Raw genomic sequence first — 24,424 nt, forward strand, 5'->3', positions numbered from 1 at the left:
TTGTAGTAAATAAGCTTTTATTTGAGCTCAGATTACATTACAGGGAGGTTTACTGATAACTCAAGTTGACATCCAAAGATGACTTTCACAAATTTTAAACAGAACTCAGTTTTGAAAGCCTCATTTCATTTCATGCCTTGGGAGTTAGCAGAGGTCCAAATCTCATCATATTCCCTTTCCACCACCAGGTTTCCGTCATCTGTCAGATGAAGACTGCACATGTTACTCTCAGGTTTGGCGGAGTTTGTGTGCCACCTGGGATTGTCGGACTTGTTGTACATGACCAGGTTGCAGTCAGCCTGCATGCACAGGCGGACAACATCAGATCCTGAAGTGTCTGAAGCCCACGTTGGCTTCCAGCCATAAATGACAAAGTTACCATCGTCCTGCAGGCAAAAACAGTGACTGTTAGTAATCAGTTACTTCTGCATTTAATTTTACACAAATCAGTAGACATGTATCATCTTGCATCTTGATAAGTGACTTGAGCATCCAAATATTCTCACCTGGAACATAGCCTTCCACTCCCTGTTGTTGGACACCAGATAGTCTCCTCTGCGGAGCTCATTATTTCTGGACAAGTAGTTCCTGCTCATGATTCTGAAACAGAAAGAAACTCTTGAGCAAATTCACAAAAGGACTGTGTAGCTTTTGCATCTGCTAAACCTGCACAAATAAGTCAAAAACAAACTGAATAGGGGAGAAAGGGGTTGGTTGTCACATTGACTGGACATTGCTCCCTTTTTAGAATTGGGATCGGAGGTCCCCTAAAAGGTAACCAAAATTATTCGCAGGTACAGGTTACCAGGACAAACAATTCTTGCTATACTTGATGACATCAAGGATGACACTTAGCCAGCCACCCAAAGATGCCATGCAGTACCTGGCATTGTCAAACTGCTTTCAACATTTATACTTTGCCGCATGGATAATTGCAATCAGATGCAAAACAAGGTCAAATTGCATTCAGCTGAAAAACTTTATGGGTGTGTTTATGGGTCATATAATTAACACAATATCTTTTGTGAATTAGACCTTGAGATGGGACAGATAGCGGTTGCAAGTGATGCACAATTCATGGTGCTATTAGCAGCTGCAATCTATTCTTTGTGAATTTACCCCTCTATGTTGAATCCATCTAAAAGACTGAAAAGGCATTGACAAAATATGTTTTGTAAGTTTGCATTTCCTTTGTGCACCACCAGTGACCAGTGATGTGACTCTTTTCATGAATAAAAAAAGTTATTCTTTTCCTTCTTCCATTGGTTTATACCCACAATGAACCTAATGTACCTATTAGTAACATAATTTCAATAACACAGATTTAACAGTAAACTATAACACTTCTGCATTAAACTACTCTTGCACAGCAATGTATGAATCCATCAATCAGTGTAGAGGTGCACGGTACTTACAGACTCAAATGTTCCACACCTGACAGCAGCAGAGGAAAAGAGTAAGTGGAGTGAAAGAAGTAAAATCCACTCCATTTTATATTAACTGATCTGGGGGTGGAGAGAGAATGTGGGGGGTTCTTAATTCAGTTTAAGTCAGTTCAGAACATTCAATCCTCATTCTGGGAACACATTCTTAATGTTAGTGTCATTTTTCTTGGGAGGAAAGGCTCAATGGGGGACAAAATACAGACCTTTTGTGCAAATGTATGTAAAAGTTTATCTGAAGCTTATATGAAACTTCAGTCGTCCACATGAACTGTATCATTGCAGCAGGGTGGGAGACCAGTTGGTTGTTCCCAAGATCTTGAGACCCACAGTCTTGCAGCTAGCTCATTCTGTACATTGGGCAGGTCACTTAGGTCATCTCAAAACTTTCTCCAGAATGACAACTCGTTTTTATTGGCCACAGCAATTTGCTGACACAGTTCAGTTTCACAAATCATGTCCACAGTGCCAGTTAACAGCACCAGGTAGGAAGGGTGACAGGGCTTCACTTATCACCATGCCAGTTATAGACAACCCTTTCTCCCGCATCACCATGGACATTTTAGGCCCACTGGAGAGGAGCAGTGCAGTTCACAGGTATAAATATGCTCAGATACACAGTTAAAATACTCTCATATATTATTGTGAAAACATTTTAAACTGTTGAAAAGCATTCATAGGTACTATTGAAAAACATAATTTTGTATGTCATTTCAATATGTTGTAAGAGAGGATTTCAGCATGTTGTAAGAGAGGATTGTGAAAACATTTTAAAGTGCTGAAAAGCATTTATAGGTACTATTGAAAAACATAATTTTGTATGTCATTTCAATATGTTGTAAGAGAGGATTTCAGCATGTTGTAAGAGAGGATTCCAGTTAAACAGAAGGTGTTTCAGTCGAACAGGAAAGCGTTTTAGTTGAACTGAAAGGCGTTTTAGTTGAACCAGAAGGTGATTGAGAAATTGCACTCCCTTGTTTCTCCAACAATACACCTGCCAAGTGTGAAGTAGATCAATGAACGGTTTTCGAGATATGCAAAGGACAAACATACATAAACACATACAGACAGACAGAGATTCCATGCTTTGTATAGAGATATAGAGAGATACAGAGATTGACCAGTCAGTGGTCTGCAGTGTTTTCACATCACCTTTTAGTATCAGCTCAACTTGAGAAAAGTTTTTTCAAATGGCGTGCTCTAAAGAGAACAGTAGACAGCATAAACAGAGCTTTTAATCAAGAATGGACAGACTCTCAGACTGCTTCCCACAGGCAGTTCCAAACCAGTATGTCTCATATAAGCACAAATCTTTTGAGCAAACATACCCACTCAAATGATCCGAACTGAAACCACAAAAAATAAACGATCAAAGAGCCCAATATGATCAATTCGCTTTATTTTAGGGTGAAAATTTTTTCAAAAGCTCTCTGTTATGTATTTTATTTTTAAATGCAGCCCTCATTATACTTGTAATGAGAAAAGATTCACTAATACAGTACTTAACATCTGTAAAATGTTAGTTTCTTTCATGTTGTTGATGTATATACTCATTCACACTGTGTTGAAGCAGCAATACCAGAGAAATCCTGTTCTGACCAGGCACGTTTTGAACAGTCACTGCACTCTGCTGCTCTGCTGTGGCCATGCAGCAGAACGATCTCCCTGATTCCTCCTGATGCTGCAGCTTCTTTCTTCTTTCATCAGTGATGTTCTGTCTCCATCTAGTGGCTGAAACAAAGAACAACACACCGACCTGCAGACAGTCTGTCCTTTGTTTTTAATCCTGTTGCTCAATGTTTTATTTTTAATCAGTCCAGACTGAAATATCTCAACAACTATTGGATGGATTGTACGGAGCCCCCTTTGGGATCAGCTGAGAAAAAAAAGAGTGTCACATAATGCATTCACTCTGTTTGAAGTTGAAGAGCCATATTTAAACCTGTGCCCACTACTTAACCAGAACCCACTACAAAGAGAAGAAAAACACATTTATGAATTGTAGAAAATAAGCTTTTATTTGAGCCCAGCTCATTCTGGACACATATTCTTCATGTTAGTGTCATTTTTCTTGGGAGGACAGACACGATAAGGGACAAAATGCAGCCCTCCTTCCGTGCAAATGTATTTAAAAGTTTATCTGAAGCTTATATAAGGCTTCAGCTGTCCAAATTAGTAAAATGAAGTCAATATCTTCCAAAGTTGAGGTCTTTTTAATACCAAATTCCCTCTTCTTGTTATGATCCTTCAACTGAGGAAGCAACTAAAATAATGATAAGGAGCCACATGTTGCCACAGCTGGCCTAATACTAGAAAGTAAACAACTATGTGCTCACATTTCCTTTGTCCATCTGCCAAATACTCATAAATACTTTGAATGGAAGGGATGTCAGTAGAAGGAAGTCATGATATTATTACAGTAGCAATCTTAACCGATTCCATATCTTATGTCACAACGTTGACGAGTATCTTTTGAGGTTTGATTACTGGTTGCATGCGAGTGATACCACTTATGCCATGCATGGTGAGTACTGGATAAGAGTGGATGGGGTTGTAGGTGGCAGGCATCCATGACGAGGAATTCAGCCTATAAAGAAAATCTGCGTCTCTTAACAAGTCCGCAAACAACAAATACGAGTTACATCACAGTCTTTTTGGCAATGAATGCACTTTCCTCCATTGTTGTATTGCAGATAAATACCCAAATTACAGTAAATCAAATCTGACTCTGTTAGTTTTTTCTTTATGTTTATTAAACAATGTTTAATAATATCTGGAATAAAAAGAAATTACGAGCAAAGTAGGGTCTAAACTATCACAGCAGAGAGAGAGGAGAGCTCAGAGTGGAATCTGAACAGCATCTGAAGGCAGCATTATCAATAGCAAATAACAAAGAGACAATTTAAGATTGTATGTAGTTTATATCCTCAGTGAAGTCTTGATGATAAAATCACAAGGAAAGGACACTAAAACTGTAGTGATGAGCATGCAACAGTTATTAAGCATGTTATTTCTATTATTAATATTCTTTTTAACCAGTAGACACAGCCAAAAGTGTAGGAGCTCCACTGGTGTAGCTCATTTTTTTGCAATGCTCCGTCCTGGTTGTCCTCATTTCCTGAAATGAGAGAGGAAATGCAGTGAGACGAATGTTCAGGCATCATTTATGTACACAGTTGTTTGAACATTTCTGATTTTGGTGCTTCTGGTGGAAATATCAAAAGACAGGATCTAATCTGGGGCCAAATTATTTTTTTATACATACATAAACACAAAAATAGAGACAAATACTTAAATAGAGCAGCTCAAAACAGAACAATAACTTTTTTCTGCAGTCAGAAATAAAGGTGCAGTAACAACATAATAATAACAACATATCCTGTACCCTGTCCTTCTTTGCCAGTCTGTCTCTCTGATTGTCCATTTCATATTTTTTTAATATGCAATTTTTAAACATTCATGTAAACTTACTAAATGTTTTACATGTTTTCAGTTCCTCACTACAACTGTTCCATAAATTAACTCCTTTGACTGTAATACAATGATATTTCATATTAGTCCTCATTAATTGTTTATTGAATGTACAAATTCCTCTCAAGTCATGTTGACTTTCTCTCATTTGAAACAACTTTTGGATACTTTCAGATACTAATTGATTTTTAACTTTGTACATGATTTGAACCGTTTTAAAGTTGACCAGATCTTTGAATTTAGAACTTTTAATTTAATAAAGAATGTGTTTGTTGGTTGTCTATAAGTGTTTTTGGGGGTTGTACACTTCTTATGGCTCTCTTTTGAAGGATGAAGATTGGATTATTGTTTGTTTTATATGTATTTCCCCAAACTTCCACACAGTAGGTTATGTATGGGACTAATCAAACTTTTAAATACATTTTGCACAGAAGGAAGTCCCTCATCACTAACATTGAAAGTTCATTATGAAGGGATCTTCTAATAGTCAATATGAACAGGAGGGATTATTACAGCAAGAAAAGCATGTATCAATGTTCATTTGGGCTCCTGACTATTGTTCTAGGACAGACTTGAAAAATTGTGAACCTATCTTTTAAGGGGTGAAAGCAACACATAGACTGCACCTAATTTGTCTGCATACAAAAATGTATGTCTTCAGAATAATTTGAAAGATGCTGTAATCACATAAAAACTCTATAAAAAAAAGAGGCTTTAAAATAGATATCCTGAAAGGGTAAAAGCTGAAAAGCTCCAGGTGTGTGCAGAGAAACTTTCTTACCATTAGAGATAAGAAATAACAAGACAGGACAAAAGTAACAATACCTCTGTGAGTCTCGGTTTCTGGATGCAGTGAATGTACGGCTTGGGGTTGGTTTCTATTTGGTCTCCTGCTGCTTTGTAGCAAACTGCGCAGTCCATCAGTGGCTGTAAAGTCATTGTAAACATTAACAACATGCGGTTGATGTTTTGGATGCACTATAAGGTTGAAAAATGAACGGAGCAAGTAGAATTCACTCACTCTGTCATTCCTGAAGGGGCATCTCTGAGGGTCTGTCTCAGTTGTGTGTTTGGAGCACCTGGTAGGTTTCAGGTAAAAGTGGTGGTACAGGTATTTCACACCAAATCCAGACTGTAAGAAAGCAGAGAAGTCTGTGAACATCCTATCTGATCAGCAGGAGTTTGTTTTCTCACACTTATGTTTGATTGCAACTGATTAAAGCTGCACCACTTAAGTTTTTAATGTAAATATATTTAAGTCAGGGTGAAGCATAAAGATGGGAAGAATAATAAATCTATCAATAAACTGAATTTCAAATAATCCATCAAAACAATTTATTTTTAGGTATGCATTTTGACCTGTTGATGTCTCTACATTAAAGATCATTAGGATTCAAAATGTGTCACTCCCCAATCCCTCCCAGTGCTTCCTTATGGGGAGTGATGATGACTGAACAAAGATGAAAAAATTTATATTTTGTTAGTTTTATAAACTACAGCTTCCATATTTCTTAGCCATAAGTGCGCCATCACACTCTCAACTTTTCAGAAATGCTGATTAAAGAAGCCTTCCTCAGGGAAATACTTTCAGAAGTGAAAGTTAGTTTAACAGAATCTAATGCGGAACTTGCGTAACAATCAGAGGACTGTGTGCAGTTTACTGGCATCACATCACAGGATAGCGGGGTAATGAACAAGCAGCAATGACCGCGGCTTGAGACCGAAGCCAAAATGGAAGTACCTTAAAGTGCAATGCCATCAACAACCACTAGATGCTGGATCCCAAAAACCCTGGGTCCAATAGACTCCTATTCAAAAATCACCAGCTTCTCTCTACATATACTAAATCAATATGTTTTTTCAACGAATCATTATGGTCACAATCGCTGAATTTGGGCCCTCTAATAAGTGTGCTGGTGGTCATTTTGTAAGTTATTGCTCTGTTAATAAGATCTAAAGACTTATAGTAGCTTTGATTTCTGCCATGTGGTCGTTGATTGACAGCTGTGATCGACAGGTTTAGTGTTTCTTGATTATGATACTGGCCATTTTAGCACAACTTAGCTAGGAACCCTCCAAAAGGAAAAGATGGAGTTGACCATAAGCAGCAACTCTGGACTTCAGACCAGCTCCAATGTAAACGAAACGGGTGTCGTCACACCTCGCTACATCCATTTTCATATACAATCTATGGTAATGAAGTTTAGATGTTTCATGCAGTTACTTCTCACAACCTTGTGGAGCCGCCAGTGTGCATGAATTTTATTAAACTTTTAACAAATAAAATGTTTTAGCACACAGTAAATATCAGTCACATAAACTATATGCACAAAAATGATATTTAACGGCTGAAGTTTTGACAAAATACTTTGATTAAGTGTTGATCTTGGATGTGTCTTGAATTCTGGACTGTAGTAGTTTCTGCTTTGGATGTTCAGCTCACATATTAATGACTTGTGTAATAACTGAAAGTACTGTGTGAGCTACGGAGCAAAAATGTGATGATTTGCAGCTGTTTCATATTTCTACACGCCAGCTCATCCACTGAGTAACAACAGATGAGACCATACAACACGAAAACCATACAAGCTGCAAATTTGCACTGGTAAATTTCACAGTATTTCACAGGTGGAAGGACGATGGGGAAAAAAAATCTGTACATTGAGAAAAGTATTCCAAGGAAGACACACTTAACTAGTTTTTTGTTGCTGTTGTTTTTGTTGCAAAACCAAATTCCTGAAAACATGTTGCAGGTGTTTAAGACAAGTATGAACCTGAATTCCCTGAAGGCAACGTGAGAGTCTATAACATGTTGATCAAGTATCCTGAGTCCAGCCTTCCAGGAGAACATTTTATAAAATCTGCTACAGTATGACATATTTACCAAGCTGCTATAAATCTGCCTCCTGAACAACACCATTATGAAACAGATAAGATGTTGTAATGCAAAGTTTTCATGCTAAAAGGTATATAAACAGAGATATCCACCTTAATTCTTCAGATCAAGAATCATAACAAATGATAAAATAAACAAATACTTGCTTTACCTCGATCTCTGACTTATCCAGAGTTTTTAAGAAGCGAAAATGGTGGTGCACCCCGACATGGGAGTTGAGTTGCTCCAAAGCCAGATCTACTCCCTTCCTGTAGATGTTAGAAAGCTGAGTATAAGGGTCCTGTGCCTCGGCAGAGTACAGCAAAGCTCCAGCACAAATCAGCAACAGCAACGCAGCAGCCATCTTCCTCTGAATGTGTGAGGAGAGCAGCTCGGCTCAGAGGGTGAAACGCCTCCTCTCTCTAGGAGATCGATACTAACATCAAAAACAAGTCCTATTAAGGCTTGGAAACTAAACAACCTGACCATCAACAGGCCTCTGCGCCAGCTATTTGCTCTTCTCTCTCTCAGTTCCCAAAATGCCCCAGGGGACAAAGATTAAAGCTTGTTGTAACAAAAAACACTCTCAAAGGGGAGTTTCCACAGGATAAACTGCTTGCCAGAAGTGGAATTACAACAATGTCCTTAAGTGTTGCAATGGAGACCTGGATTAGTAATCCAACTTCTGGTAACAAGCCCAGCATGCAGTGAAAAGATGCTGGCTCCAGGACTGGTGTAAAGGTCAGTTGTGATCAACGGGTGAATGGCCTCTTGGCTCTGCTTAGTTATAAACAGGAAAATGGGTCACTTATTGGAAATGGGATTTCCTTGAATTGCTTGAATGTATTTGATGGGGTGAGTAATAAAGCAACTTAATCACTGAAAATGAAATTCATCACCATGTTTGAGTCAATAGACAATAGTTCTTATATAAGACAATAAGTTCTTACGACCACTAAGCCACCTGTGATTCAGCACATTGAGCACATGGTTCCCTTTTTGCCTTGTGACCCCTGAAACCAGGAAATGATGTCTAACTGTCAATAAATCAATCAATATAGATGTATATATATATATATATATATATATATATATAGCCTATTTATAATTTTACAAGACAAAAATTTGTTTCTTCTCTCATAACCATCCTTTTTTTATCATACACAAATTATATTTTCAAGGTATCTTTAAATTTAAACAGAAAACATCCATCAGGTTTTTAAAACAGGTCCTGTCACGCACAGAGACGAGTACGTCTACACTCCGTATGTGGTCACCTGAACATTGCACCCATATGTGATTGCTGAATATGCTATAACAACCTCCCCTCTTCTGGAAGGTTTCCTACAAGATTTTGGAAGCTGGCTGCAGGAATTTGCTCCCATTCAGCCAAAAGAGCATTATTGAGGCACTGTTGTTGGGCAACGAGGCTTGGCTCGCTCCAATGCATCCCAAAGGTGTTGGATGGGGTTGAGGGGTTGGATGGGGTTGAGGGGTTGGATGGGGACTCAGTGCTCTGAGCAGGCCAGGAAAGTTATTCCAAACCAAACCAAGAAAAACATTTTTTATGGACTGGACTTTGTGCATGTGGGCATCTTCATGCTAAAACAGCAAAGCACCGTCCCCCAACTGTTGCTACAGTTGTTGTAAGTATGCTATTGTCTAAGATATAATTGTATGCTGCAGCATTCAGATTTCCCTTCATTGTCTCTAAGAGGCCAAACCCAAACCATGAAACAACTGCAGACAAAGAAGTATGCAGCACTAAAAGACAGAGCCACAGGATTACGTTATAGTGCATGACCCACTTTTGTTGATGTTGTACTTCATGATGCAAATTCCTTCACAAATATGTAATTAATCAAACTGAATCATGGTGAAACTGGAGTTATTGGGCCACAGGGCAGTTTCTCACTGTGCCTGGTTGTTAGTCTTGTTGCTATTAAAGGTCCTGACCTTTGTGCAAAACTTTGTTTTTTCAAATTTCCCTTTAAAGAATTTAGTCAATAAAACTTTGGACATTTTTTAAAAAGACTGAAATGATTTCTGCACTGCCTTTGACTCAGGCGTGCTCAGGGGTCACTGTGTGTTTGGTGAACATTTGAACTTCAATAGAATTTTATTTTACGTGAAGGGGATTGACTTTTATTGTGAGACAAAACAAAATAAGGCTGGTGTTTTTCTATATTTTTCTCATTTTCAACAAATTCCATGAAAAGACCACATCCAACAATGAATTCATTCCCCTAATAAGTGTTGTCTGTGCAGCCAAAGGGTGATATTATTCCTCTGAGTCACAGACCTCCATTGTTGTCCAAACACACATTAATGAGCCTGGACTGTTGCACCGGGTGACACGGTCACTCATTACCATGGACGCTCTGTAGTTTATTTTGAGTCAAGCCCACATACATCGTCTTGCTGCTGTAAAAACCCAATAAAGCACCAAATGTGTATTAATCTAAGGCTGAAAATAGTTCACAACAAATGCACAATCAACTCCTCCCTGAATGATGTTTGCTAAAAACTACAGTGTCCAGCTTACTTGGCTTTGTTTGAAAATGTTTATATTTATGTATATATATAAAGTAGAAAGTAGGAATGAATGGGCTTGAAGCTGAGTGCCACAGACGGTGTAGGGAACACATTTTATACATTTTTATGGAATTTACCAGCAAAAAAATGTAGAGTATCGGCAGCTGTATCCTCTCAAGTATTGACCCCGGTCAAATTAGGCCACTCACACCCTCTGGAAGAAATACAACTTTTAATAGTTCACAAAATGAAACTTTATTATTAATTTTGTGTGAGTCAACATTCTAACATTTTTGCATAGACATAATGATGTCTTTAAGATGAGAGTAGTTATGAGGTGAGGTATGCATTAACAATAATGTAGCTGTATGGTTTTAGTTTAAAAGAACTTAATAAAAAGTCAAATAACGCCTTTCAAAAAGCATAAACAAACCCTGAAACTTATCTACAGGCTGTTAATTCACATTCACTTTGTTCCAGTTGATGCAAGAAGAGTTGGGGCTCCACTGCTGTAACCCATCCTGTTGCAGTGCTCTACTCTGCTGTCCTTCATCTCCTGCCATTAAGAAATAAGTGAACATGATGAGGAAAAAGTCCAAAACAAGTTAACTTTCTTGCACAGTTGCTTTGCATTTGTTTCTAATAAAAGCAAGACTGACCTCTGTAAGGGCCGGTTTGTGGACACAGTGAACATACGGTATGGGTTCTTGTTCGATGTTTCCTCCAAATGTTTTGTAACAGACTGCACAGTCTATCAGTGGCTGCATGAACGCACAAAAACAAAAAACCACAGACATGTTAGAGCAGGCCTCACATTCCCCAGTTCAAAGATGACCTATAAAAATCAGACAGCACTTACTCTGTCGTTTCTGAACTGGCACCCCGTAGAGTCAACTGTTCCCTTTGGGCACTTGGTGGCTTTAAGATAGAAGTGGTGGTAGATGTAGGTCACATCAAATCCAGGCTGAGGAGAAAGAGGAGGAGGAGGATTAGCTCTGAACAACAACTGCCCTGAAGATTCCTCTCTGATAAAATTACCACATTCTTTGACAATTAGAGCTCTTCCTGAGGATTTAACTCACAGAAAATCACAGGAAACTACTCAATAATGAGTCACAGCCAAAACAAATGATGAGCACTGATTCTTTCATGCAGGCATGCATGTACAATACCTCAATGTCTGACTGTGCGATACTTCTGAAGAAGAGAAAATGGTTCTGGACCCCAGCATGAGAGTTGAGCTTCTCCAGGGCCAGATCTACTCCTTTCTTGTAGGTTTCAGGAAGTTTTTTGTACGCCTCTTGTGCATTAGCCGAAACAAAAAAGGCTCCAAAGGTGAACAACAGCAGTGATAAAGCAGCCATCTTCCTCCCTGTGTCTGTAACAGTGGGGGTGACGGGACTGTAACAAACCACCCACTCTGTTTTTTTTCCTTTTTTTGAAAAGGAAAGAAGAGCCCGCCCTCTTTTCCTGGCAGACAACAGGAGACTGGAGACTAAGATCACCATTTCTTTTAGACACACCTCAGTGTTTAGATATCAACATGAAAATCTGGGAGAATTTTAATGATATCTTCTACTTTCCTTTCATCTCTCTTTCATTGGTAACATCTTTGGAAAAATAGTTTACCAGCAGCTTAATAATTATCTAATGACCTTTATGACATTGTAAAGTCTGGATTTCTGTCACAGCGCCGAGAGAGCTCTTATTAAAGTTCAAGATGATTTTCACATAAGCTTAGACCAGTTGATACCCCAGAGCTGCACTGATAGAGTGGATCACAATATAATGATGGATAGACTGGACAATTAGGTGGAACTAAACTGATTTAAATTATATTTACAGAACAGAAACTTTTTGTCTATATTGGAGAATCCAGGTATAAACAATATAAGACTTCATACGGAGTTCCACAGGGTTCGATTCTTGGTCCCGTTTTATTTAATCACCATATGCTTCCTAGAGGCCATGTAATTCACAAAAACATTATTTCCTAATGATACTGATACTCAACTTTATATATCACTCTCTCCTGAAGACTTCCAGCAACCTCTTTAATGACTGGATGTCCCCGAATTTTCTCGAACGCAATAGTGACAAAACTGGAGTAAATGTTTTTTGGTACTCAGTATTACGTAGGCAAAAGATAAATACTCATTTGACCTCCCTGTCAATTAAAGCCTAAAATTATGTCAAGAATCTGGGTATAGTCATAGACTCTGATGTGAACAGAAACCACATGAAATCTGTTTCAAGATCAGCCTGATACAATCTTAAAATATAACAAGAATAAAAGAATCATTCTGAGTCATTTGTTTAGGCTCATTCAAGACTTTCCGCCTTCATGCAACACCGTGAACTTCTTCAGAACTAACACTGGTTTCCAGTATATCAGTGTGTGGATGAGTAAGTCTCCTAATGTTATCGTTTTCATTTTGTTTTTATGCCTTCATTTCTTTCATTTTCATTTCTTATACTTTCAGTATTGCCTTAAAATTTATCATGTTCACAATTCTGTTCATTCTTTCAAAGTTTGTTCCTTTTGAAACTTAAATGTCTATACATAGAAAACACAACTGAACAGCAGCCAGGATAAATAGAAAATAACTTTTATTTGTCATCAATATTTGAACCATCAATGTACAAGGGAAAATTAGCAATAGCCTCTTGGACTTTGTATTGCTTTTGAAATGGAACAACATATCGTATCAGCATTTCATGATTTTGACAGATACTTTGACATACACAGAGCACCTTCATTCGATCCACAGGCACAATAAGCAAACATAAAACTGACACTTCTTACTTCTGATAAATATCCCCTTCATGTCCATGGCCATGGTGCAGCCAAATGTGTGTGTACATTTAACAATTCCAAATAATCTTTTTTTAAAAAAAAAAAAAAAAAAAAAAACAGCAATAATGCCTCATATTGCAACAGATAAGTAAATGGAGAGATGTTTGATTTATGAGCGTCTCAAAAGTGCAAAATATTGTAACACATGTGTCATCCTTACAAACACAGCAGACACTTGTAGCTGATCACTTCATGGTCCCACAGGCACTTGAGATTTTGTGCCAACTTCCGTGACACCAAACAGGCACAAGATCACAACGACAAGTCAAGTTCAGGCTGAGATGGGACAGTTCAGAGGGAGAGGTGAAAAGTGGTGTCTGAGATACAAATACACACTTGAGAGTAACAGAGGACCGAAAAATCACGTTTTGTTTTGTTTGTTTTTTTTTGACACAGTCAAAGCTACCGATCCATGTCACACTGACACAACATGACATAAAAACAAACACACACACACACACACACAAAAAAATACATATTTATACTTTTAAAAGCCTTCCCTCTCAGCAATGCATGAATATTGAGATTGTCTACACAGCTTCTGTTGAAAATTTGGTCGACCAAGTTCACACAAGTGTAAATGACATGTTTTGACGACTAGTTGCTGCCAATAAAATCAGAGGAAATTTTATAATAAATTGTGGAATGTTGTATTATGAAAATTTGTTAATTTAGGCTGAAACACCTTCAAGAAAATACAGTTAGGAGACGTGAGATGACTGAACTGCAGCTTATTGTTTTGACCACAAAACTATTTACATGAGACATTTGGCACTTGGACAAGCAAACCAATAAATTACAGCTATTCCCATAAACCAACCACACCAAGTGAGGCTTCAAAACAAACTCTACATTAGTACATTAGTGCCCTAAACATGTGAGTGGAGACATTTAGAGTATATTTATCATGCCACTGTGTTAACGCTCTACTAAAAAAATGTGTTATGATAAGAAACATGATACCATGGCATTAGTGTAATGAGAAATTGCATTTTCATTTTCTTTTTTGGTACGTCATGACAGATATCTCCCTCTGCTGGTACCCTTAATTCACTACAGGTACAGAATTCAATTTAAACTGCTGCATTTGAGGACAAAAAGGCTAAAAATCAATCACAATTAGTCCTTTAAGAAGCAAACTAAAGCAACATTGATATTTAAGGGGACTCAAGAGGGACTAAGGAAATAAAATGATCACATAAAATACAGTCATTGTTCAGATTTGGTGTCTTTTAAAAAGTGCTACGAGCTTCGGGAGGCGGGTAAAGTGATCAGCTGTCTAAAATAAGACAGAATGAGGGGAAAACACCTCTAAGAATACCTTTTTATTTCCTTCATAAGGCGCTTGGTGAGCTAAAAAAAAGAGCAAAAACATGAAAAAAGCGACAAACTTAATTAGCAATAATGCAGTATGTTAATATAAAGGAATGTATCCCATTATATCCTCCACATATTCAATGTGAATCAGAGCAACCTTTCAGGGCTAAAAATGAATCAGTTTGCACATCTATCTACTGTAATCATGTTTAATTATGAGCTCGAGATCATATCACTTGATTTGGAATCTCTTGTCCCCTGAAATATATATAGTTTTTAAAAAAAAAAGTATATTATGAATGAACACATGATAATGACTGTGTGATCTCCTCTGACGTTCATTCTTTGTGCCACAAAGTGCTGCTAACCGGCAGAAAAACCCAGAAGTGTGTTATGTCACCTGCGTGTTATGAGAATAAACACAGCTGGGCCACGAATCTGCCAAAAAAGCTACTTAAATAGTGAAAAGTTTGACCAAAGCGACAACCGAACAGACCTCCGACAAACGTCCGTGTCTTGGTAATGATGAAGAGGGCCAGCTAGCTGCGCACAGTGATGTGGCATCAAATAGCTCTGTGAGTGTTTCAAGTTTGAGGGACTCCGTCGTCGGATCTCGTTGGATGTCATCGGTTGGTGGTAGAGTGATTGAGGGATTTTGGTGTCCACTAAGAGGAGGTAAGTGGTAATACAAGGGCGTGTGGTGGCTTACACGGGCATGTGCATCTCCGAGTACTCATCGTGACACTCGCGCTCGTCGAACTTCGGCTCTGCGTCGTCCGCATCAAGCTAGAAGAGGGGCAGAGACATCAGACTTAGGACTTTGAACACGCATGAGGGCTCCATTTTCAGGTAATTTCTCATTATAAATATAATATCTTATTACAATAACAGACATTTTCTTAAAACTATGAGGCATCAACAATGAGTTATAATCCTTGGAGTCATTTATGATGACATGTGGGTACTAGTTTAGTTTCTGTAGGTTTATAGTGTTTAGTCTATTAAGGCAATTTCCTACATTTCCCAGAATGCCTCTCTATGACCCCTACTTGAGTAGAAATGAGCTTTTGTATTCTGACACCACTACAGTCGCACAGAAAATATCTGCTTCACAATGTTTAAATGTTTGTAAAAAAACAGCCAATGGCGCCCCCCTGTGGTTGACTTACACAAGCCATCTCTCTGGCGTTGAAGATGCGGCGCAGCAGGAACATCTTGACAGGGACGGTGAGGATGAGGACAAATGGGAAGGCCAGCGACGCCTGAGTCGACATAACGGCCCAAAGAACAGCTAAACAAACCACCTGGATGCATGTGAACAGGTGCATGCGCAGCGTACGGACCTGGACGGAAAACAAAGTACATTCATGTGATTCTCGACAGCATTAAAGTGAGAAAAACAAAAACTATATTTCAAAAGGTTTAGTTTGATTGTAAAAGCATCACTGTTGTAACTTTAAATATTATAGTGCTGTTTTAGGAAGAAACAAATATGAGATTTTGTGGTTCACAATATAATAAGAATGCTTAAGAAGTTTACTACAGCTGAAACGATAAGTCGATTAGTCAATGAGAATAAAAGTAATCATCTGTGATTACTCGTTAATGTCGTTTAGCAAGAAAAAATGCCAAACATTTTCTCAGATGTGAGGACTTTTCTCAGTTTTGTGTCACTGTAAATTGAATATCTTTGCTTTTTGGTTGGACAAAACAAGCAATCTGAAGATGGTAACTTCAGCATTTCCTCGCCTTTTTCTGACATTTTATGATTATTCAGTTAATAAAAGAGATTAATTGATGATTAAAACAATCTTTACTTGCAGTCCAAATAAAATATTTTCATATATTTTATTCCTCCAGGACAAATTTCTCAGAATCCTGCAAATGATTGTTGGTTGTCATTGTTTCTTACACCTGAAACCTTCAATGCTTCAAAGCACACATCATATATCAGCATTAATCACAAAACGAAGGGGAGAACTTCTCACCTTGCGGACGTAGGTATGGTCCGGGTGGTACTTTGGTGGCATTAGCAGCAGCATCATACGCTCTGTTAGCTGGATACCATTGAGTGACATCACACCCATGTAAAGGAAGATACCGAACAGCACGGCCAGGGGGATCTGACGCAGCAGGTCAGCGATCACAATGGACATGCCTGGGAGAGAGAGGAGAGCACACGCGGTTAAAAATAAAACAGGAATGCCAAAAACAGCTGGAAGCATACGGGTGATGGAGGATTTTCAAAAATATTTTGGCTTCATTAATGGGAAACAGCAGTAATGAGATTCCAATGTCTGACACTCACCGACCATGATGGCCACCAGGAGCCCCGTCACCCTCTGCTCCTTCACCTCTTGGATGCGAGGCTTGTCTCCGGGGGCGACGGCTTTACTCATGACAGTCAGGGCGTTGACGTGGGTCACTGAGCGGACGGTCGCGGCCGCCATCCACGGCAGGCCGAACAGAGCTGAGCTGCCACCCAACACCACGATCAGCATCAGGTCCAGATGGAAACCGGATCCCTTGACGAGCATCCGCTCCTTCTTACTCACAATCAGGCTGCAGGAAGTCAGAGAAACACGCGGTTCACACGTCTTCGAACGGTGCGGCTGACTTTGTTGATGTGGTCATAGCAGACAGCCGTTTAGTCAATTAAGTTATGCTCTTTTAGATTAATGCCCTCCTGGTTTCCATCAGTGTGGTATACATTTCAATTAACACTTTGAAAAAACTCCAAAGTCATACTGAAAAAAGTAAATATCCCAACATGTCATTACTGAAGTTAAGATGATTTGTCGATATTCTATTGATGTTCAGTGTCATTCAAAATCTAAACTAGAGGGAGGTGAATGGTACTGGGGATATAATGGCAAATCGGGGATTATTCAGTTATATCGGTTATTCAATCAGCTGATAAAAATTCTAATTAGTTCACGTAATTGTATGATTCTGCTGTAGTGTAGCCTGTATTGCATATTTGGATGTAAATGTTATAGCAATATAAACTTTAAAAAGCAATTTATGTCCATTTTCAGTTCTCTGGAAGCTGAATGTAACGTAAATGCCCCTTAAAATTGATTGTAAAATATAGGAAAACTTGCAAATTCCTGAATTCCTGGCACTTAGTACATCATAAATGATTTTATCTGGTAATAACACCGAAAACGCTGAATTAATTATTTTATATTGTTACATTAATTGCTATTATGTCATCAAATATTGCAATGTAATTGTCGTTAAAGTATATTGTTCAGCAGGTTGTTACATACTATAAGAGTTCACATTAATCAAGTATTGCATCATAAGAAGCGTGACATTCACATATTCTGGGACATTTATAAGATTATCTGTCTCTATTTATCTATATTATTACATAATATTATCTATAAATTGTGAGAAGACTACTGCACAGTAAATATAAATACTATATACTCTAAAAACATGTGACATCAGTTTCAGGTTGTGCAGTTTAGATACAGTCAGGTTTGGTGAATGATAACTAATTTCAATCAACACAAACCAAATTAATCTTTGACTTAATGACCCAACTATCTAATAATTACAATTATAATGTTGTGTTGTTCTGATGTCATTCCTGCGTGATGTAACCGCAGCGTTACTCACGTGGTGATCTGGGTCTCCATGAAGATGAGGATGAAAACCAGCAGGGCGGGCAAACAACAGGCAAACATCATCCAGATGGGGAATTCACCGTCGCTGCCCAGAGGACTGATGATCCAGCCACGTTTGTCGGGACTCGTCACAGAGAAACCACTAGGAACACTCAGTTTCTGGACAGGAGACAAGATGATGAAGGTTTGTATTGTACGTTACAGTAAACATTAGGTCAAAGGAGAAAACATTAAGTGTGATTCAATGAGTCTTACTTGTGTGTATGTGTCTGATATGCTGTAATCCACCAGGACCATGATGAGGATGGCAATGGGTACCCCAAAATCTCCAATAATTCTGCGAAGCTGAACACCAGAACATGGGACAGTTTCAGCAGAACTGGCTGCTACATACAGTTTATTATATCCAAAGACAATCAAAACAGTCACAAATCTTTATTTGTTTATTTGCACGACACATTTCTACACTGATTGTGAAGAGCGACTGTAATTTAAAACTAAAATTGGAGTATTTTAAGACTGAAAGTTCATTCCTAACTTCTGCAACACTAATTCCCTTTTGGTAGATGTACAAACTTGTTTATGTCACAGGAAAGGAGGAAGACAGTACAATGTGATCAAAACCTCCAGAATAGTGACTAAATGGACTTTATGGTGAGATCGTTTTGTCAACTGCTTTTTCCAAGGCCAAGAATGAAATTTCAACAAACATGGACGAGAAGTCCTTCAAATGCTTTGAAAAATGGAAATTTGAAGATCTACGATATCATGACAATTAGTCAAACTCCATCTGCTGAAGAAGATGACGTGATACAATCAAAAGCTCCAGAACAGCTACTAAAAATCGACCTTTTGTCAAAAACTGTTTACAAGATCAAGAATGAACTTTCAATGTCAACTTTCAAGTCCTTAGAAAAAATGTTAATTTGATCATCTACAAAGCCAAACTCCATCTGCAGAGGAAGATCATGTGTTATAATCAAAGGTATCAGAGCAGCAACTAAATGGACCTTGTAGTGACAATGTTTTGTCAACTATAACATTTTTAATTGCATGATGGTATAACAGGTGGCTCAAATAAGTTTTGATTGATTTTTCTTCATCACTTGGTTTTCACCACTTCCAAAACTTTTATGATGATGAAGGGTTTAAGGACAGTTAAAAAAAATGATATATACAAGAAGTAATGTTGCAGGATTAGTGTGATAAAAGTAAATTTACGTCCTCACCCTTCCAGGAAAGAACGCACTGTTCTTGAACTTGCGCAGGTAGAAAGCAATGAAAAACGTTGAAGCCATGAGCACCAGAGAGAGCAGCGCGGTGTTGGGTTCGCCGATGACCTGCACCGTCACAGGAACGGTGCTGTTGCTCAGCACCACTGTGATATTTTCTGTTGAGACGTTCTCGTCCGTGCCGTTGACGGTTTTGTTAAGCGAACAGCGTTTCAGAGGGTGGTCCTTGAAAATCTGCCCGGCGACAAAAAAAAAGGTTCATATTAATACGCGACAGTTCAACGACAGCATAAACACACAAATATGTACAGGAGGCAAACACAAACACCTTCTGCGATTAGTTTCCTTAGAAGGATTATCATGAATCACACTTTTAGGTATCACAAACACACTTGAAGGAAAATTAGATTAGCCCGTAGCCAAACGCCTTTCAAGTCTGTGCCATAAAACTCTACAAATACTGTAGCAGGCCCTTACAAAATCATAAGCCCGGATAATAGTTTAACTCTCAATCCATTAAACTTTCAAGGCCAATCAATCACAATAGATTTCAGGTTCACTTGTTAGAAAAACATACTCATTTCGACCCCGAGGTTTGAATATCATCCAAAGATTAGTCTGTTCAGTTTAGCGTCAGGGACGCAAACCCACGAGCGTGCCAACAAAAACTTTTTGTAATCAAGAGTTGTTATTTCAAGTCTCAGGCGTACCCTGCCGAGCTTGATGAAGGTCTCGCAGATGAAGATGAGGGAGATGAGGAATGAGAAGATCTCCTGGGTGAATCGGGAGACGAAACGGACCAGGAAGCTGCCCTCGAAGGCCACTGTGACGATCACGATGACGATGAGCCAAAACCCGATCCAGACGCGGCCCGTCAAGTACTCCATTTCGTTCGCTTTGCAGAACTGTGAAGACACAGAGCCAAGAAACATTATTAAAAAAACAGCTTTAATAGTAATGACGTCAACTAGATTTTTAAAAATTAAGGCTGCTGTTTTTATCCAGAAACACTCAAAATGAATCGACCTTCAACTTACGCTATAAAAGGCTTCTTCAAAAACCAACAGGGGTCCAGAGAAGCCCACAACCAGTAACGGCTGCGCTCCGAGCAAGCAGAAGATCACACCCTGCACTGATGTCGACACGATCAGCTCAGAAACACCAATCAGACCTTCAGTCTTCTCACCTAGAAACAGACAGCCACAACAAAGTAACACCACAATGAACACAATAGGGTTTAAAGGTCCATCAGTAGTTTGTCAGATTAACCATCATTACAAAAACATGAGAAGGGTTTGACTCACCCAGAAGGCCTCCGAATGTTATGGCTGGAGAAAGGGCAGCAAAGTAGATAAAGATAACAGCAGCCATGCACTGACTGTTCAGGGCATCCTTGAAGTCGCTGATGTACTTCGGGTAACGGCGCCGTACGTCTCGTATCAACCCACCAAAGGGGCGTCCGGTGCGCTCTAAAGGATCATCTGACTTTTTCATAGGTGTGAGGAGGGCCACTGGGTGAGAGGAAGGGGGTAAATCAGGTTATTAACCACATTTCAAATGACAGGAAGTCATGTAACAACAGCTCAATTTTCCTTTGACAGGCCCAAAGCTTCAGGAGGAAATGATTTACCTTTTTCTTCAAGGCTCTTGGGCTCTTTGGCCAACAGTTTGACCTCCTCCTCCTCCCTCTTGCGCAGCATCTCCCTCTGAAAGCGAGCTACAGAGCGCAGGAGCTCATCGCCGCCCATTTCTGAAGGCGGCAGCACGATGCTGCAGTCCAGGAAGCTGTTGATGGCGTTCAGCAGGTCCTGCCTATCGTCTGCCAGGTAGGCTGCTTCGTGGAATTGCTGAAAGGAGTAAAAATAAATATAAATGTAATTCTCTTCTATACTTTTGTTGTATATCTCTTGTATGTAGGTCTGTTAGCCAGTTAATGTTCTATTCTCCTCTTAAACTGACTGATAAAATGACTTCTGGTGGATTTAGGACACAAGAAACTGACTTTCCTTCGATATCTGAGAATAGTAGGTGTTGGAGGTGTAAGAGAACATACAGTAAGGGACTTTCCTTTATGCTTGATGGGAAAATATAGTGAATTACATGAAAGAGGGTTTGGGGATATGGATCCCAAAGTGCCTTAGGTTACGTTTATTGTGTGATTTCTCTAATGGGCTGAATCAAATGCAGGAAAATCTATGAAGCTGGGGTCTTGTAGCAATGATTGAGCTGGTCTTTAGAGAAGGAAGAGTCCAAATATACCATAATTTAAAAACTGCTTAATTATGCTGACGTGTTTTTAAAAGAAAACAAGAAAATCAGGAGCTGTACTGGACTGTTACACCTCTGTGTCTACACCTTGCTCACCTTGTCAGACATGAGCGTGGAGATGGAGCGTCCTATCTGGTGGTAGTCCATGCTGGTGGTGGGGGGTCCGAGCAGAACAAACAGGAACCTGACAGGCACGGGGACCTCCAGGACAGACTCCAGCTCCACCGCCTCCTGCAGTCGCACAAACGCCATGGTGGGCTGCTCCAGGAAGTCCACACTGCCTGGAAGACCGCAGGAAAAAAACAAACAAACAGTCAACATACAAAACAGTGCTGCACATGCATTTAAAAAAAAAAAACAAGGTGTTTTGGTTGGAGATAACTCACCCACAAGGACAACAGTGGCCTCAGCATTTTCTGGAATCTTCTCCAGCAGCTTCAGCTCATGTTTTGACTTGGACCGATGCATGCCGGGCACCATGGTCGGCTCCTTCTGCTGGAAAGCAACACAGGAAACAAAATCAGCATAATGAAGAATACTTATACACAAACAGCATCTGTTAACTTCTACCTCAAAACCCGACTTACCTGTACCTCGTTCTTCTCCACATCGATGCGTGTGTCTGTGTCCCCCGCGGCGTGGACGGTGCCCATGAGGGGGTCGGTGACAGACGGCTCGGGCTGATGGGTGTGATTGGCACTGTGGTGGTGGGCCATCAGACTGCCCAGGCTGGCTGCTGAGATGTTTCTGGGGAAAGGGCTACTGTGCTCTTTCTCATCGCTCGGGTGACTAGGGGAGGCAGGGAGAGGTAGAGAGAGGGTGAGCAGGAGGAATAGAGGGAGTGACAAGGCATATAGCCACCTAGTAGCAGGAAGCAGCAGTGAGAGGGGAGATAGTTTAACAGTTGTTCATCCTTTTAAAGACAATGAAACACACATTAACTGCCAATAATCACCAGCATGAAGTAGTTTTAAAAGTGAAGTTTTACCCCTGTGTCAACATGCTCAGTGTTAAGGTTTTTACAGCACAAAATTATAAGTAGCTCCCAAACTTTTTGCACTCTGACCCCTACTTAGGTCTGACCTTAGTGTGGACATGAGTTGTGAGCAGTTCAACCAAGTGATTTTTCTTTCTTCGATTGTTTCATTTAAAGATAAAGGCTCAAAGAGGTGAAATTATCTGTATATCACAGAAAGAGGCAAAATAAAACTAATTTTGTGCATCAGAAATGTATTTATCACCTTGTTACCCCTGAGATTCATCCCAGGGAACCCTTATTGGTCCAAACCCCCACTTGTGAAATATTTATATCCTGCTGAGTTGTTGATCAATAACAATGATGCCATGACGTCTTTGGCAGCTGCTGAGATTTCTTAAGACTCTCCCTCCAAACTCACCATTACAACTGCATGGACGTGTTCTCCAATGACCAAGAAATAGTTGTTGCCAAACCTAAGACCTAATACCTGCTCAAATCTAAAAGAGCAAAATGTAATAGTGCTATTGTGACTAAATATTGCTTCATAAACCTGGATGGAAGAGATAAGTTCTGTGTCCACAATCAGAGGGAATTTCAGCAACATGCGAGCTTGTTTGTTGTAGTCTGGCGCCACCAGTCACCTGTGTTTAAGCAGCAGGGCCCTCAGGACGTTGGCTCTGTCCTCAGCTTTGATCTGATCAGAAATGATCATCTGCTCCACCACCTGGTGGGCGATGCCAGGCAGGGTTTTCTGGTCCAGGTCCAGCAGCACCGCACCTACACACACACACACACACACACGCGAAGCTCAGTCATCTATGAACTGCATCATTTACTTTTTAGCTTTCCAAAATGATACGTGCAAACTTAACTGTGTTTCTCTCTCTCTCTTACCATGCGAGATGGCCTTCCGGAGCTCCAGCAAACTGCGGAAAGACAGCGAAGCCACGTGAGGTTTCCCCCAGCGGTCCGTCTCCTCCTCCACGTCTTCCTCAAACTTGATCCATCGAGCCGTCTCCTTCCACTGCATCTCCTGGTTCTTGTCCATAGTCAGCTCGTTCAGCTCCACAAACACCTGGTAGGAACATCACAAGGAAACGGGAATAGGTGAGATGAGGCTGACGATATCCTGAGACAAAACGACATGCACGTTCAGCGTGTGCCTGATATTCAACTAAATAGCCAAAGCATTTTTGAAACTGGTCAGCTGGGACACTCTTGATTAGTGGTGGAGCATTTTGCATGTCGTCATGAAACAAAAAAACAAAAAAACAACAGGCTCCATGCTTACCGGGATTCCAGGTGAGTTATTTAAAGCACTTCAAACAAAAGACTTTTCAACATTATTACCCTAATGTGTTAAACGTTGCAGAAAAACAGCAACTTAAAATTTAACCAAAAAATCTGAGGAGAGACAATCAACTGCTGTGCATCTCTCGGCTCTTTTAGCATCCAATATTTGTTAAAAGGCGATTTTTTTAAAAAAACACCATGCTTGTCTTAATCCTCTGTGAAATGACGCTGGGAAATATGCCCTTCTTTAAACAGCCTTGTGCCTTAATACACCTGCTGCATGCCTGTGAAAATCACGCTCACACGTGTCAAACCTGACTCTGGCCGGTCACCCAGCCTCACCTTCTTGTACTGAGTCGTTTGACTGGAGTCCATGTCCAGTACGAAGCCGTCTGGCCGTGAGGCAGAGCGGTACAGAACCACCGGTAACGGCTGGAGGAGCGAGACGGTGCAGGAGAGGATTCAAACACTGATACAACCGACAGCGGCACAAACGAAGCGACCCTCACTTTTACACACA

At 39.8% G+C, this 24,424-nt stretch overlaps 3 protein-coding genes across 8 annotated transcripts in view; all 3 read right to left on the bottom strand.

Moving 5' to 3' along the window:
* On the bottom strand, positions 1–1,494 carry LOC137173148 (B-type lectin plumieribetin-like). Its single transcript, XM_067577881.1, has 3 exons — positions 1,416–1,494; positions 507–600; positions 1–386 (listed from the first exon to the last, which is right to left on the bottom strand). The coding sequence occupies exons 2-3, from the start codon at positions 594–596 to the stop codon at positions 126–128; spliced, it is 351 nt and encodes a 116-aa protein (XP_067433982.1). The 5' UTR covers positions 597–600; positions 1,416–1,494; the 3' UTR covers positions 1–125.
* Positions 1,495–4,173: 2,679 nt separating this feature from the next.
* On the bottom strand, positions 4,174–8,294 carry LOC137173344 (cystatin-like protein). Its single transcript, XM_067578149.1, has 4 exons — positions 7,961–8,294; positions 5,935–6,045; positions 5,739–5,840; positions 4,174–4,560 (listed from the first exon to the last, which is right to left on the bottom strand). The coding sequence occupies exons 1-4, from the start codon at positions 8,150–8,152 to the stop codon at positions 4,474–4,476; spliced, it is 492 nt and encodes a 163-aa protein (XP_067434250.1). The 5' UTR covers positions 8,153–8,294; the 3' UTR covers positions 4,174–4,473.
* A 4,622-nt stretch (positions 8,295–12,916) lies between these two features.
* slc4a2b (solute carrier family 4 member 2b) overlaps positions 12,917–24,424 on the bottom strand; it is a 45,354-nt gene continuing 33,846 nt past the window's right edge. For 3 of the 6 annotated variants that reach the window (XM_067577601.1, XM_067577602.1, XM_067577600.1), the window contains exons 9-25: positions 24,247–24,336; positions 23,506–23,686; positions 23,253–23,388; positions 22,220–22,421; positions 22,019–22,127; positions 21,729–21,913; positions 20,995–21,211; positions 20,669–20,875; positions 20,402–20,550; positions 20,075–20,269; positions 19,362–19,598; positions 18,388–18,477; positions 18,125–18,291; positions 16,806–17,059; positions 16,486–16,655; positions 15,667–15,840; positions 12,917–15,283 (exon numbers count right to left, since the gene is read on the bottom strand). In XM_067577601.1, coding sequence (XP_067433702.1) covers positions 15,203–15,283; positions 15,667–15,840; positions 16,486–16,655; positions 16,806–17,059; positions 18,125–18,291; positions 18,388–18,477; positions 19,362–19,598; positions 20,075–20,269; positions 20,402–20,550; positions 20,669–20,875; positions 20,995–21,211; positions 21,729–21,913; positions 22,019–22,127; positions 22,220–22,421; positions 23,253–23,388; positions 23,506–23,686; positions 24,247–24,336 — 2,844 coding nt within the window. In that variant the 3' untranslated portion in view covers positions 12,917–15,202. The remainder of the gene's footprint in view (positions 15,284–15,666; positions 15,841–16,485; positions 16,656–16,805; positions 17,060–18,124; positions 18,292–18,387; positions 18,478–19,361; positions 19,599–20,074; positions 20,270–20,401; positions 20,551–20,668; positions 20,876–20,994; positions 21,212–21,728; positions 21,914–22,018; positions 22,128–22,219; positions 22,422–23,252; positions 23,389–23,505; positions 23,687–24,246; positions 24,337–24,424) is intronic. The other 3 variants (XM_067577603.1, XM_067577605.1, XM_067577604.1) reach the window with 3 other exon arrangements.

Source organism: Thunnus thynnus, chromosome 21 (genome assembly GCF_963924715.1).
Source record: "Thunnus thynnus chromosome 21, fThuThy2.1, whole genome shotgun sequence".
NCBI classification, from domain to species: Eukaryota; Metazoa; Chordata; class Actinopteri; order Scombriformes; family Scombridae; genus Thunnus; species Thunnus thynnus.

Excerpts from the sequence above, each read along its gene's own strand:
- LOC137173148 (XM_067577881.1), bottom strand. The coding sequence starts at position 596 with ATGAGCAGGAACTACTTGTCCAGAAATAATGAGCTCCGCAGAGGAGAC. Across the intron at positions 387-506 it reads AGTGGAAGGCTATGTTCCAG|GACGATGGTAACTTTGTCAT; the intron begins GTGAGAATATTT and ends TTTTGCCTGCAG.
- LOC137173344 (XM_067578149.1), bottom strand. The coding sequence starts at position 8,152 with ATGGCTGCTGCGTTGCTGTTGCTGATTTGTGCTGGAGCTTTGCTGTAC. Across the intron at positions 6,046-7,960 it reads TGGATAAGTCAGAGATCGAG|TCTGGATTTGGTGTGAAATA; the intron begins GTAAAGCAAGTA and ends GCTTTCTTACAG. Across the intron at positions 5,841-5,934 it reads GCCCCTTCAGGAATGACAGA|CCACTGATGGACTGCGCAGT; the intron begins GTGAGTGAATTC and ends ATGACTTTACAG.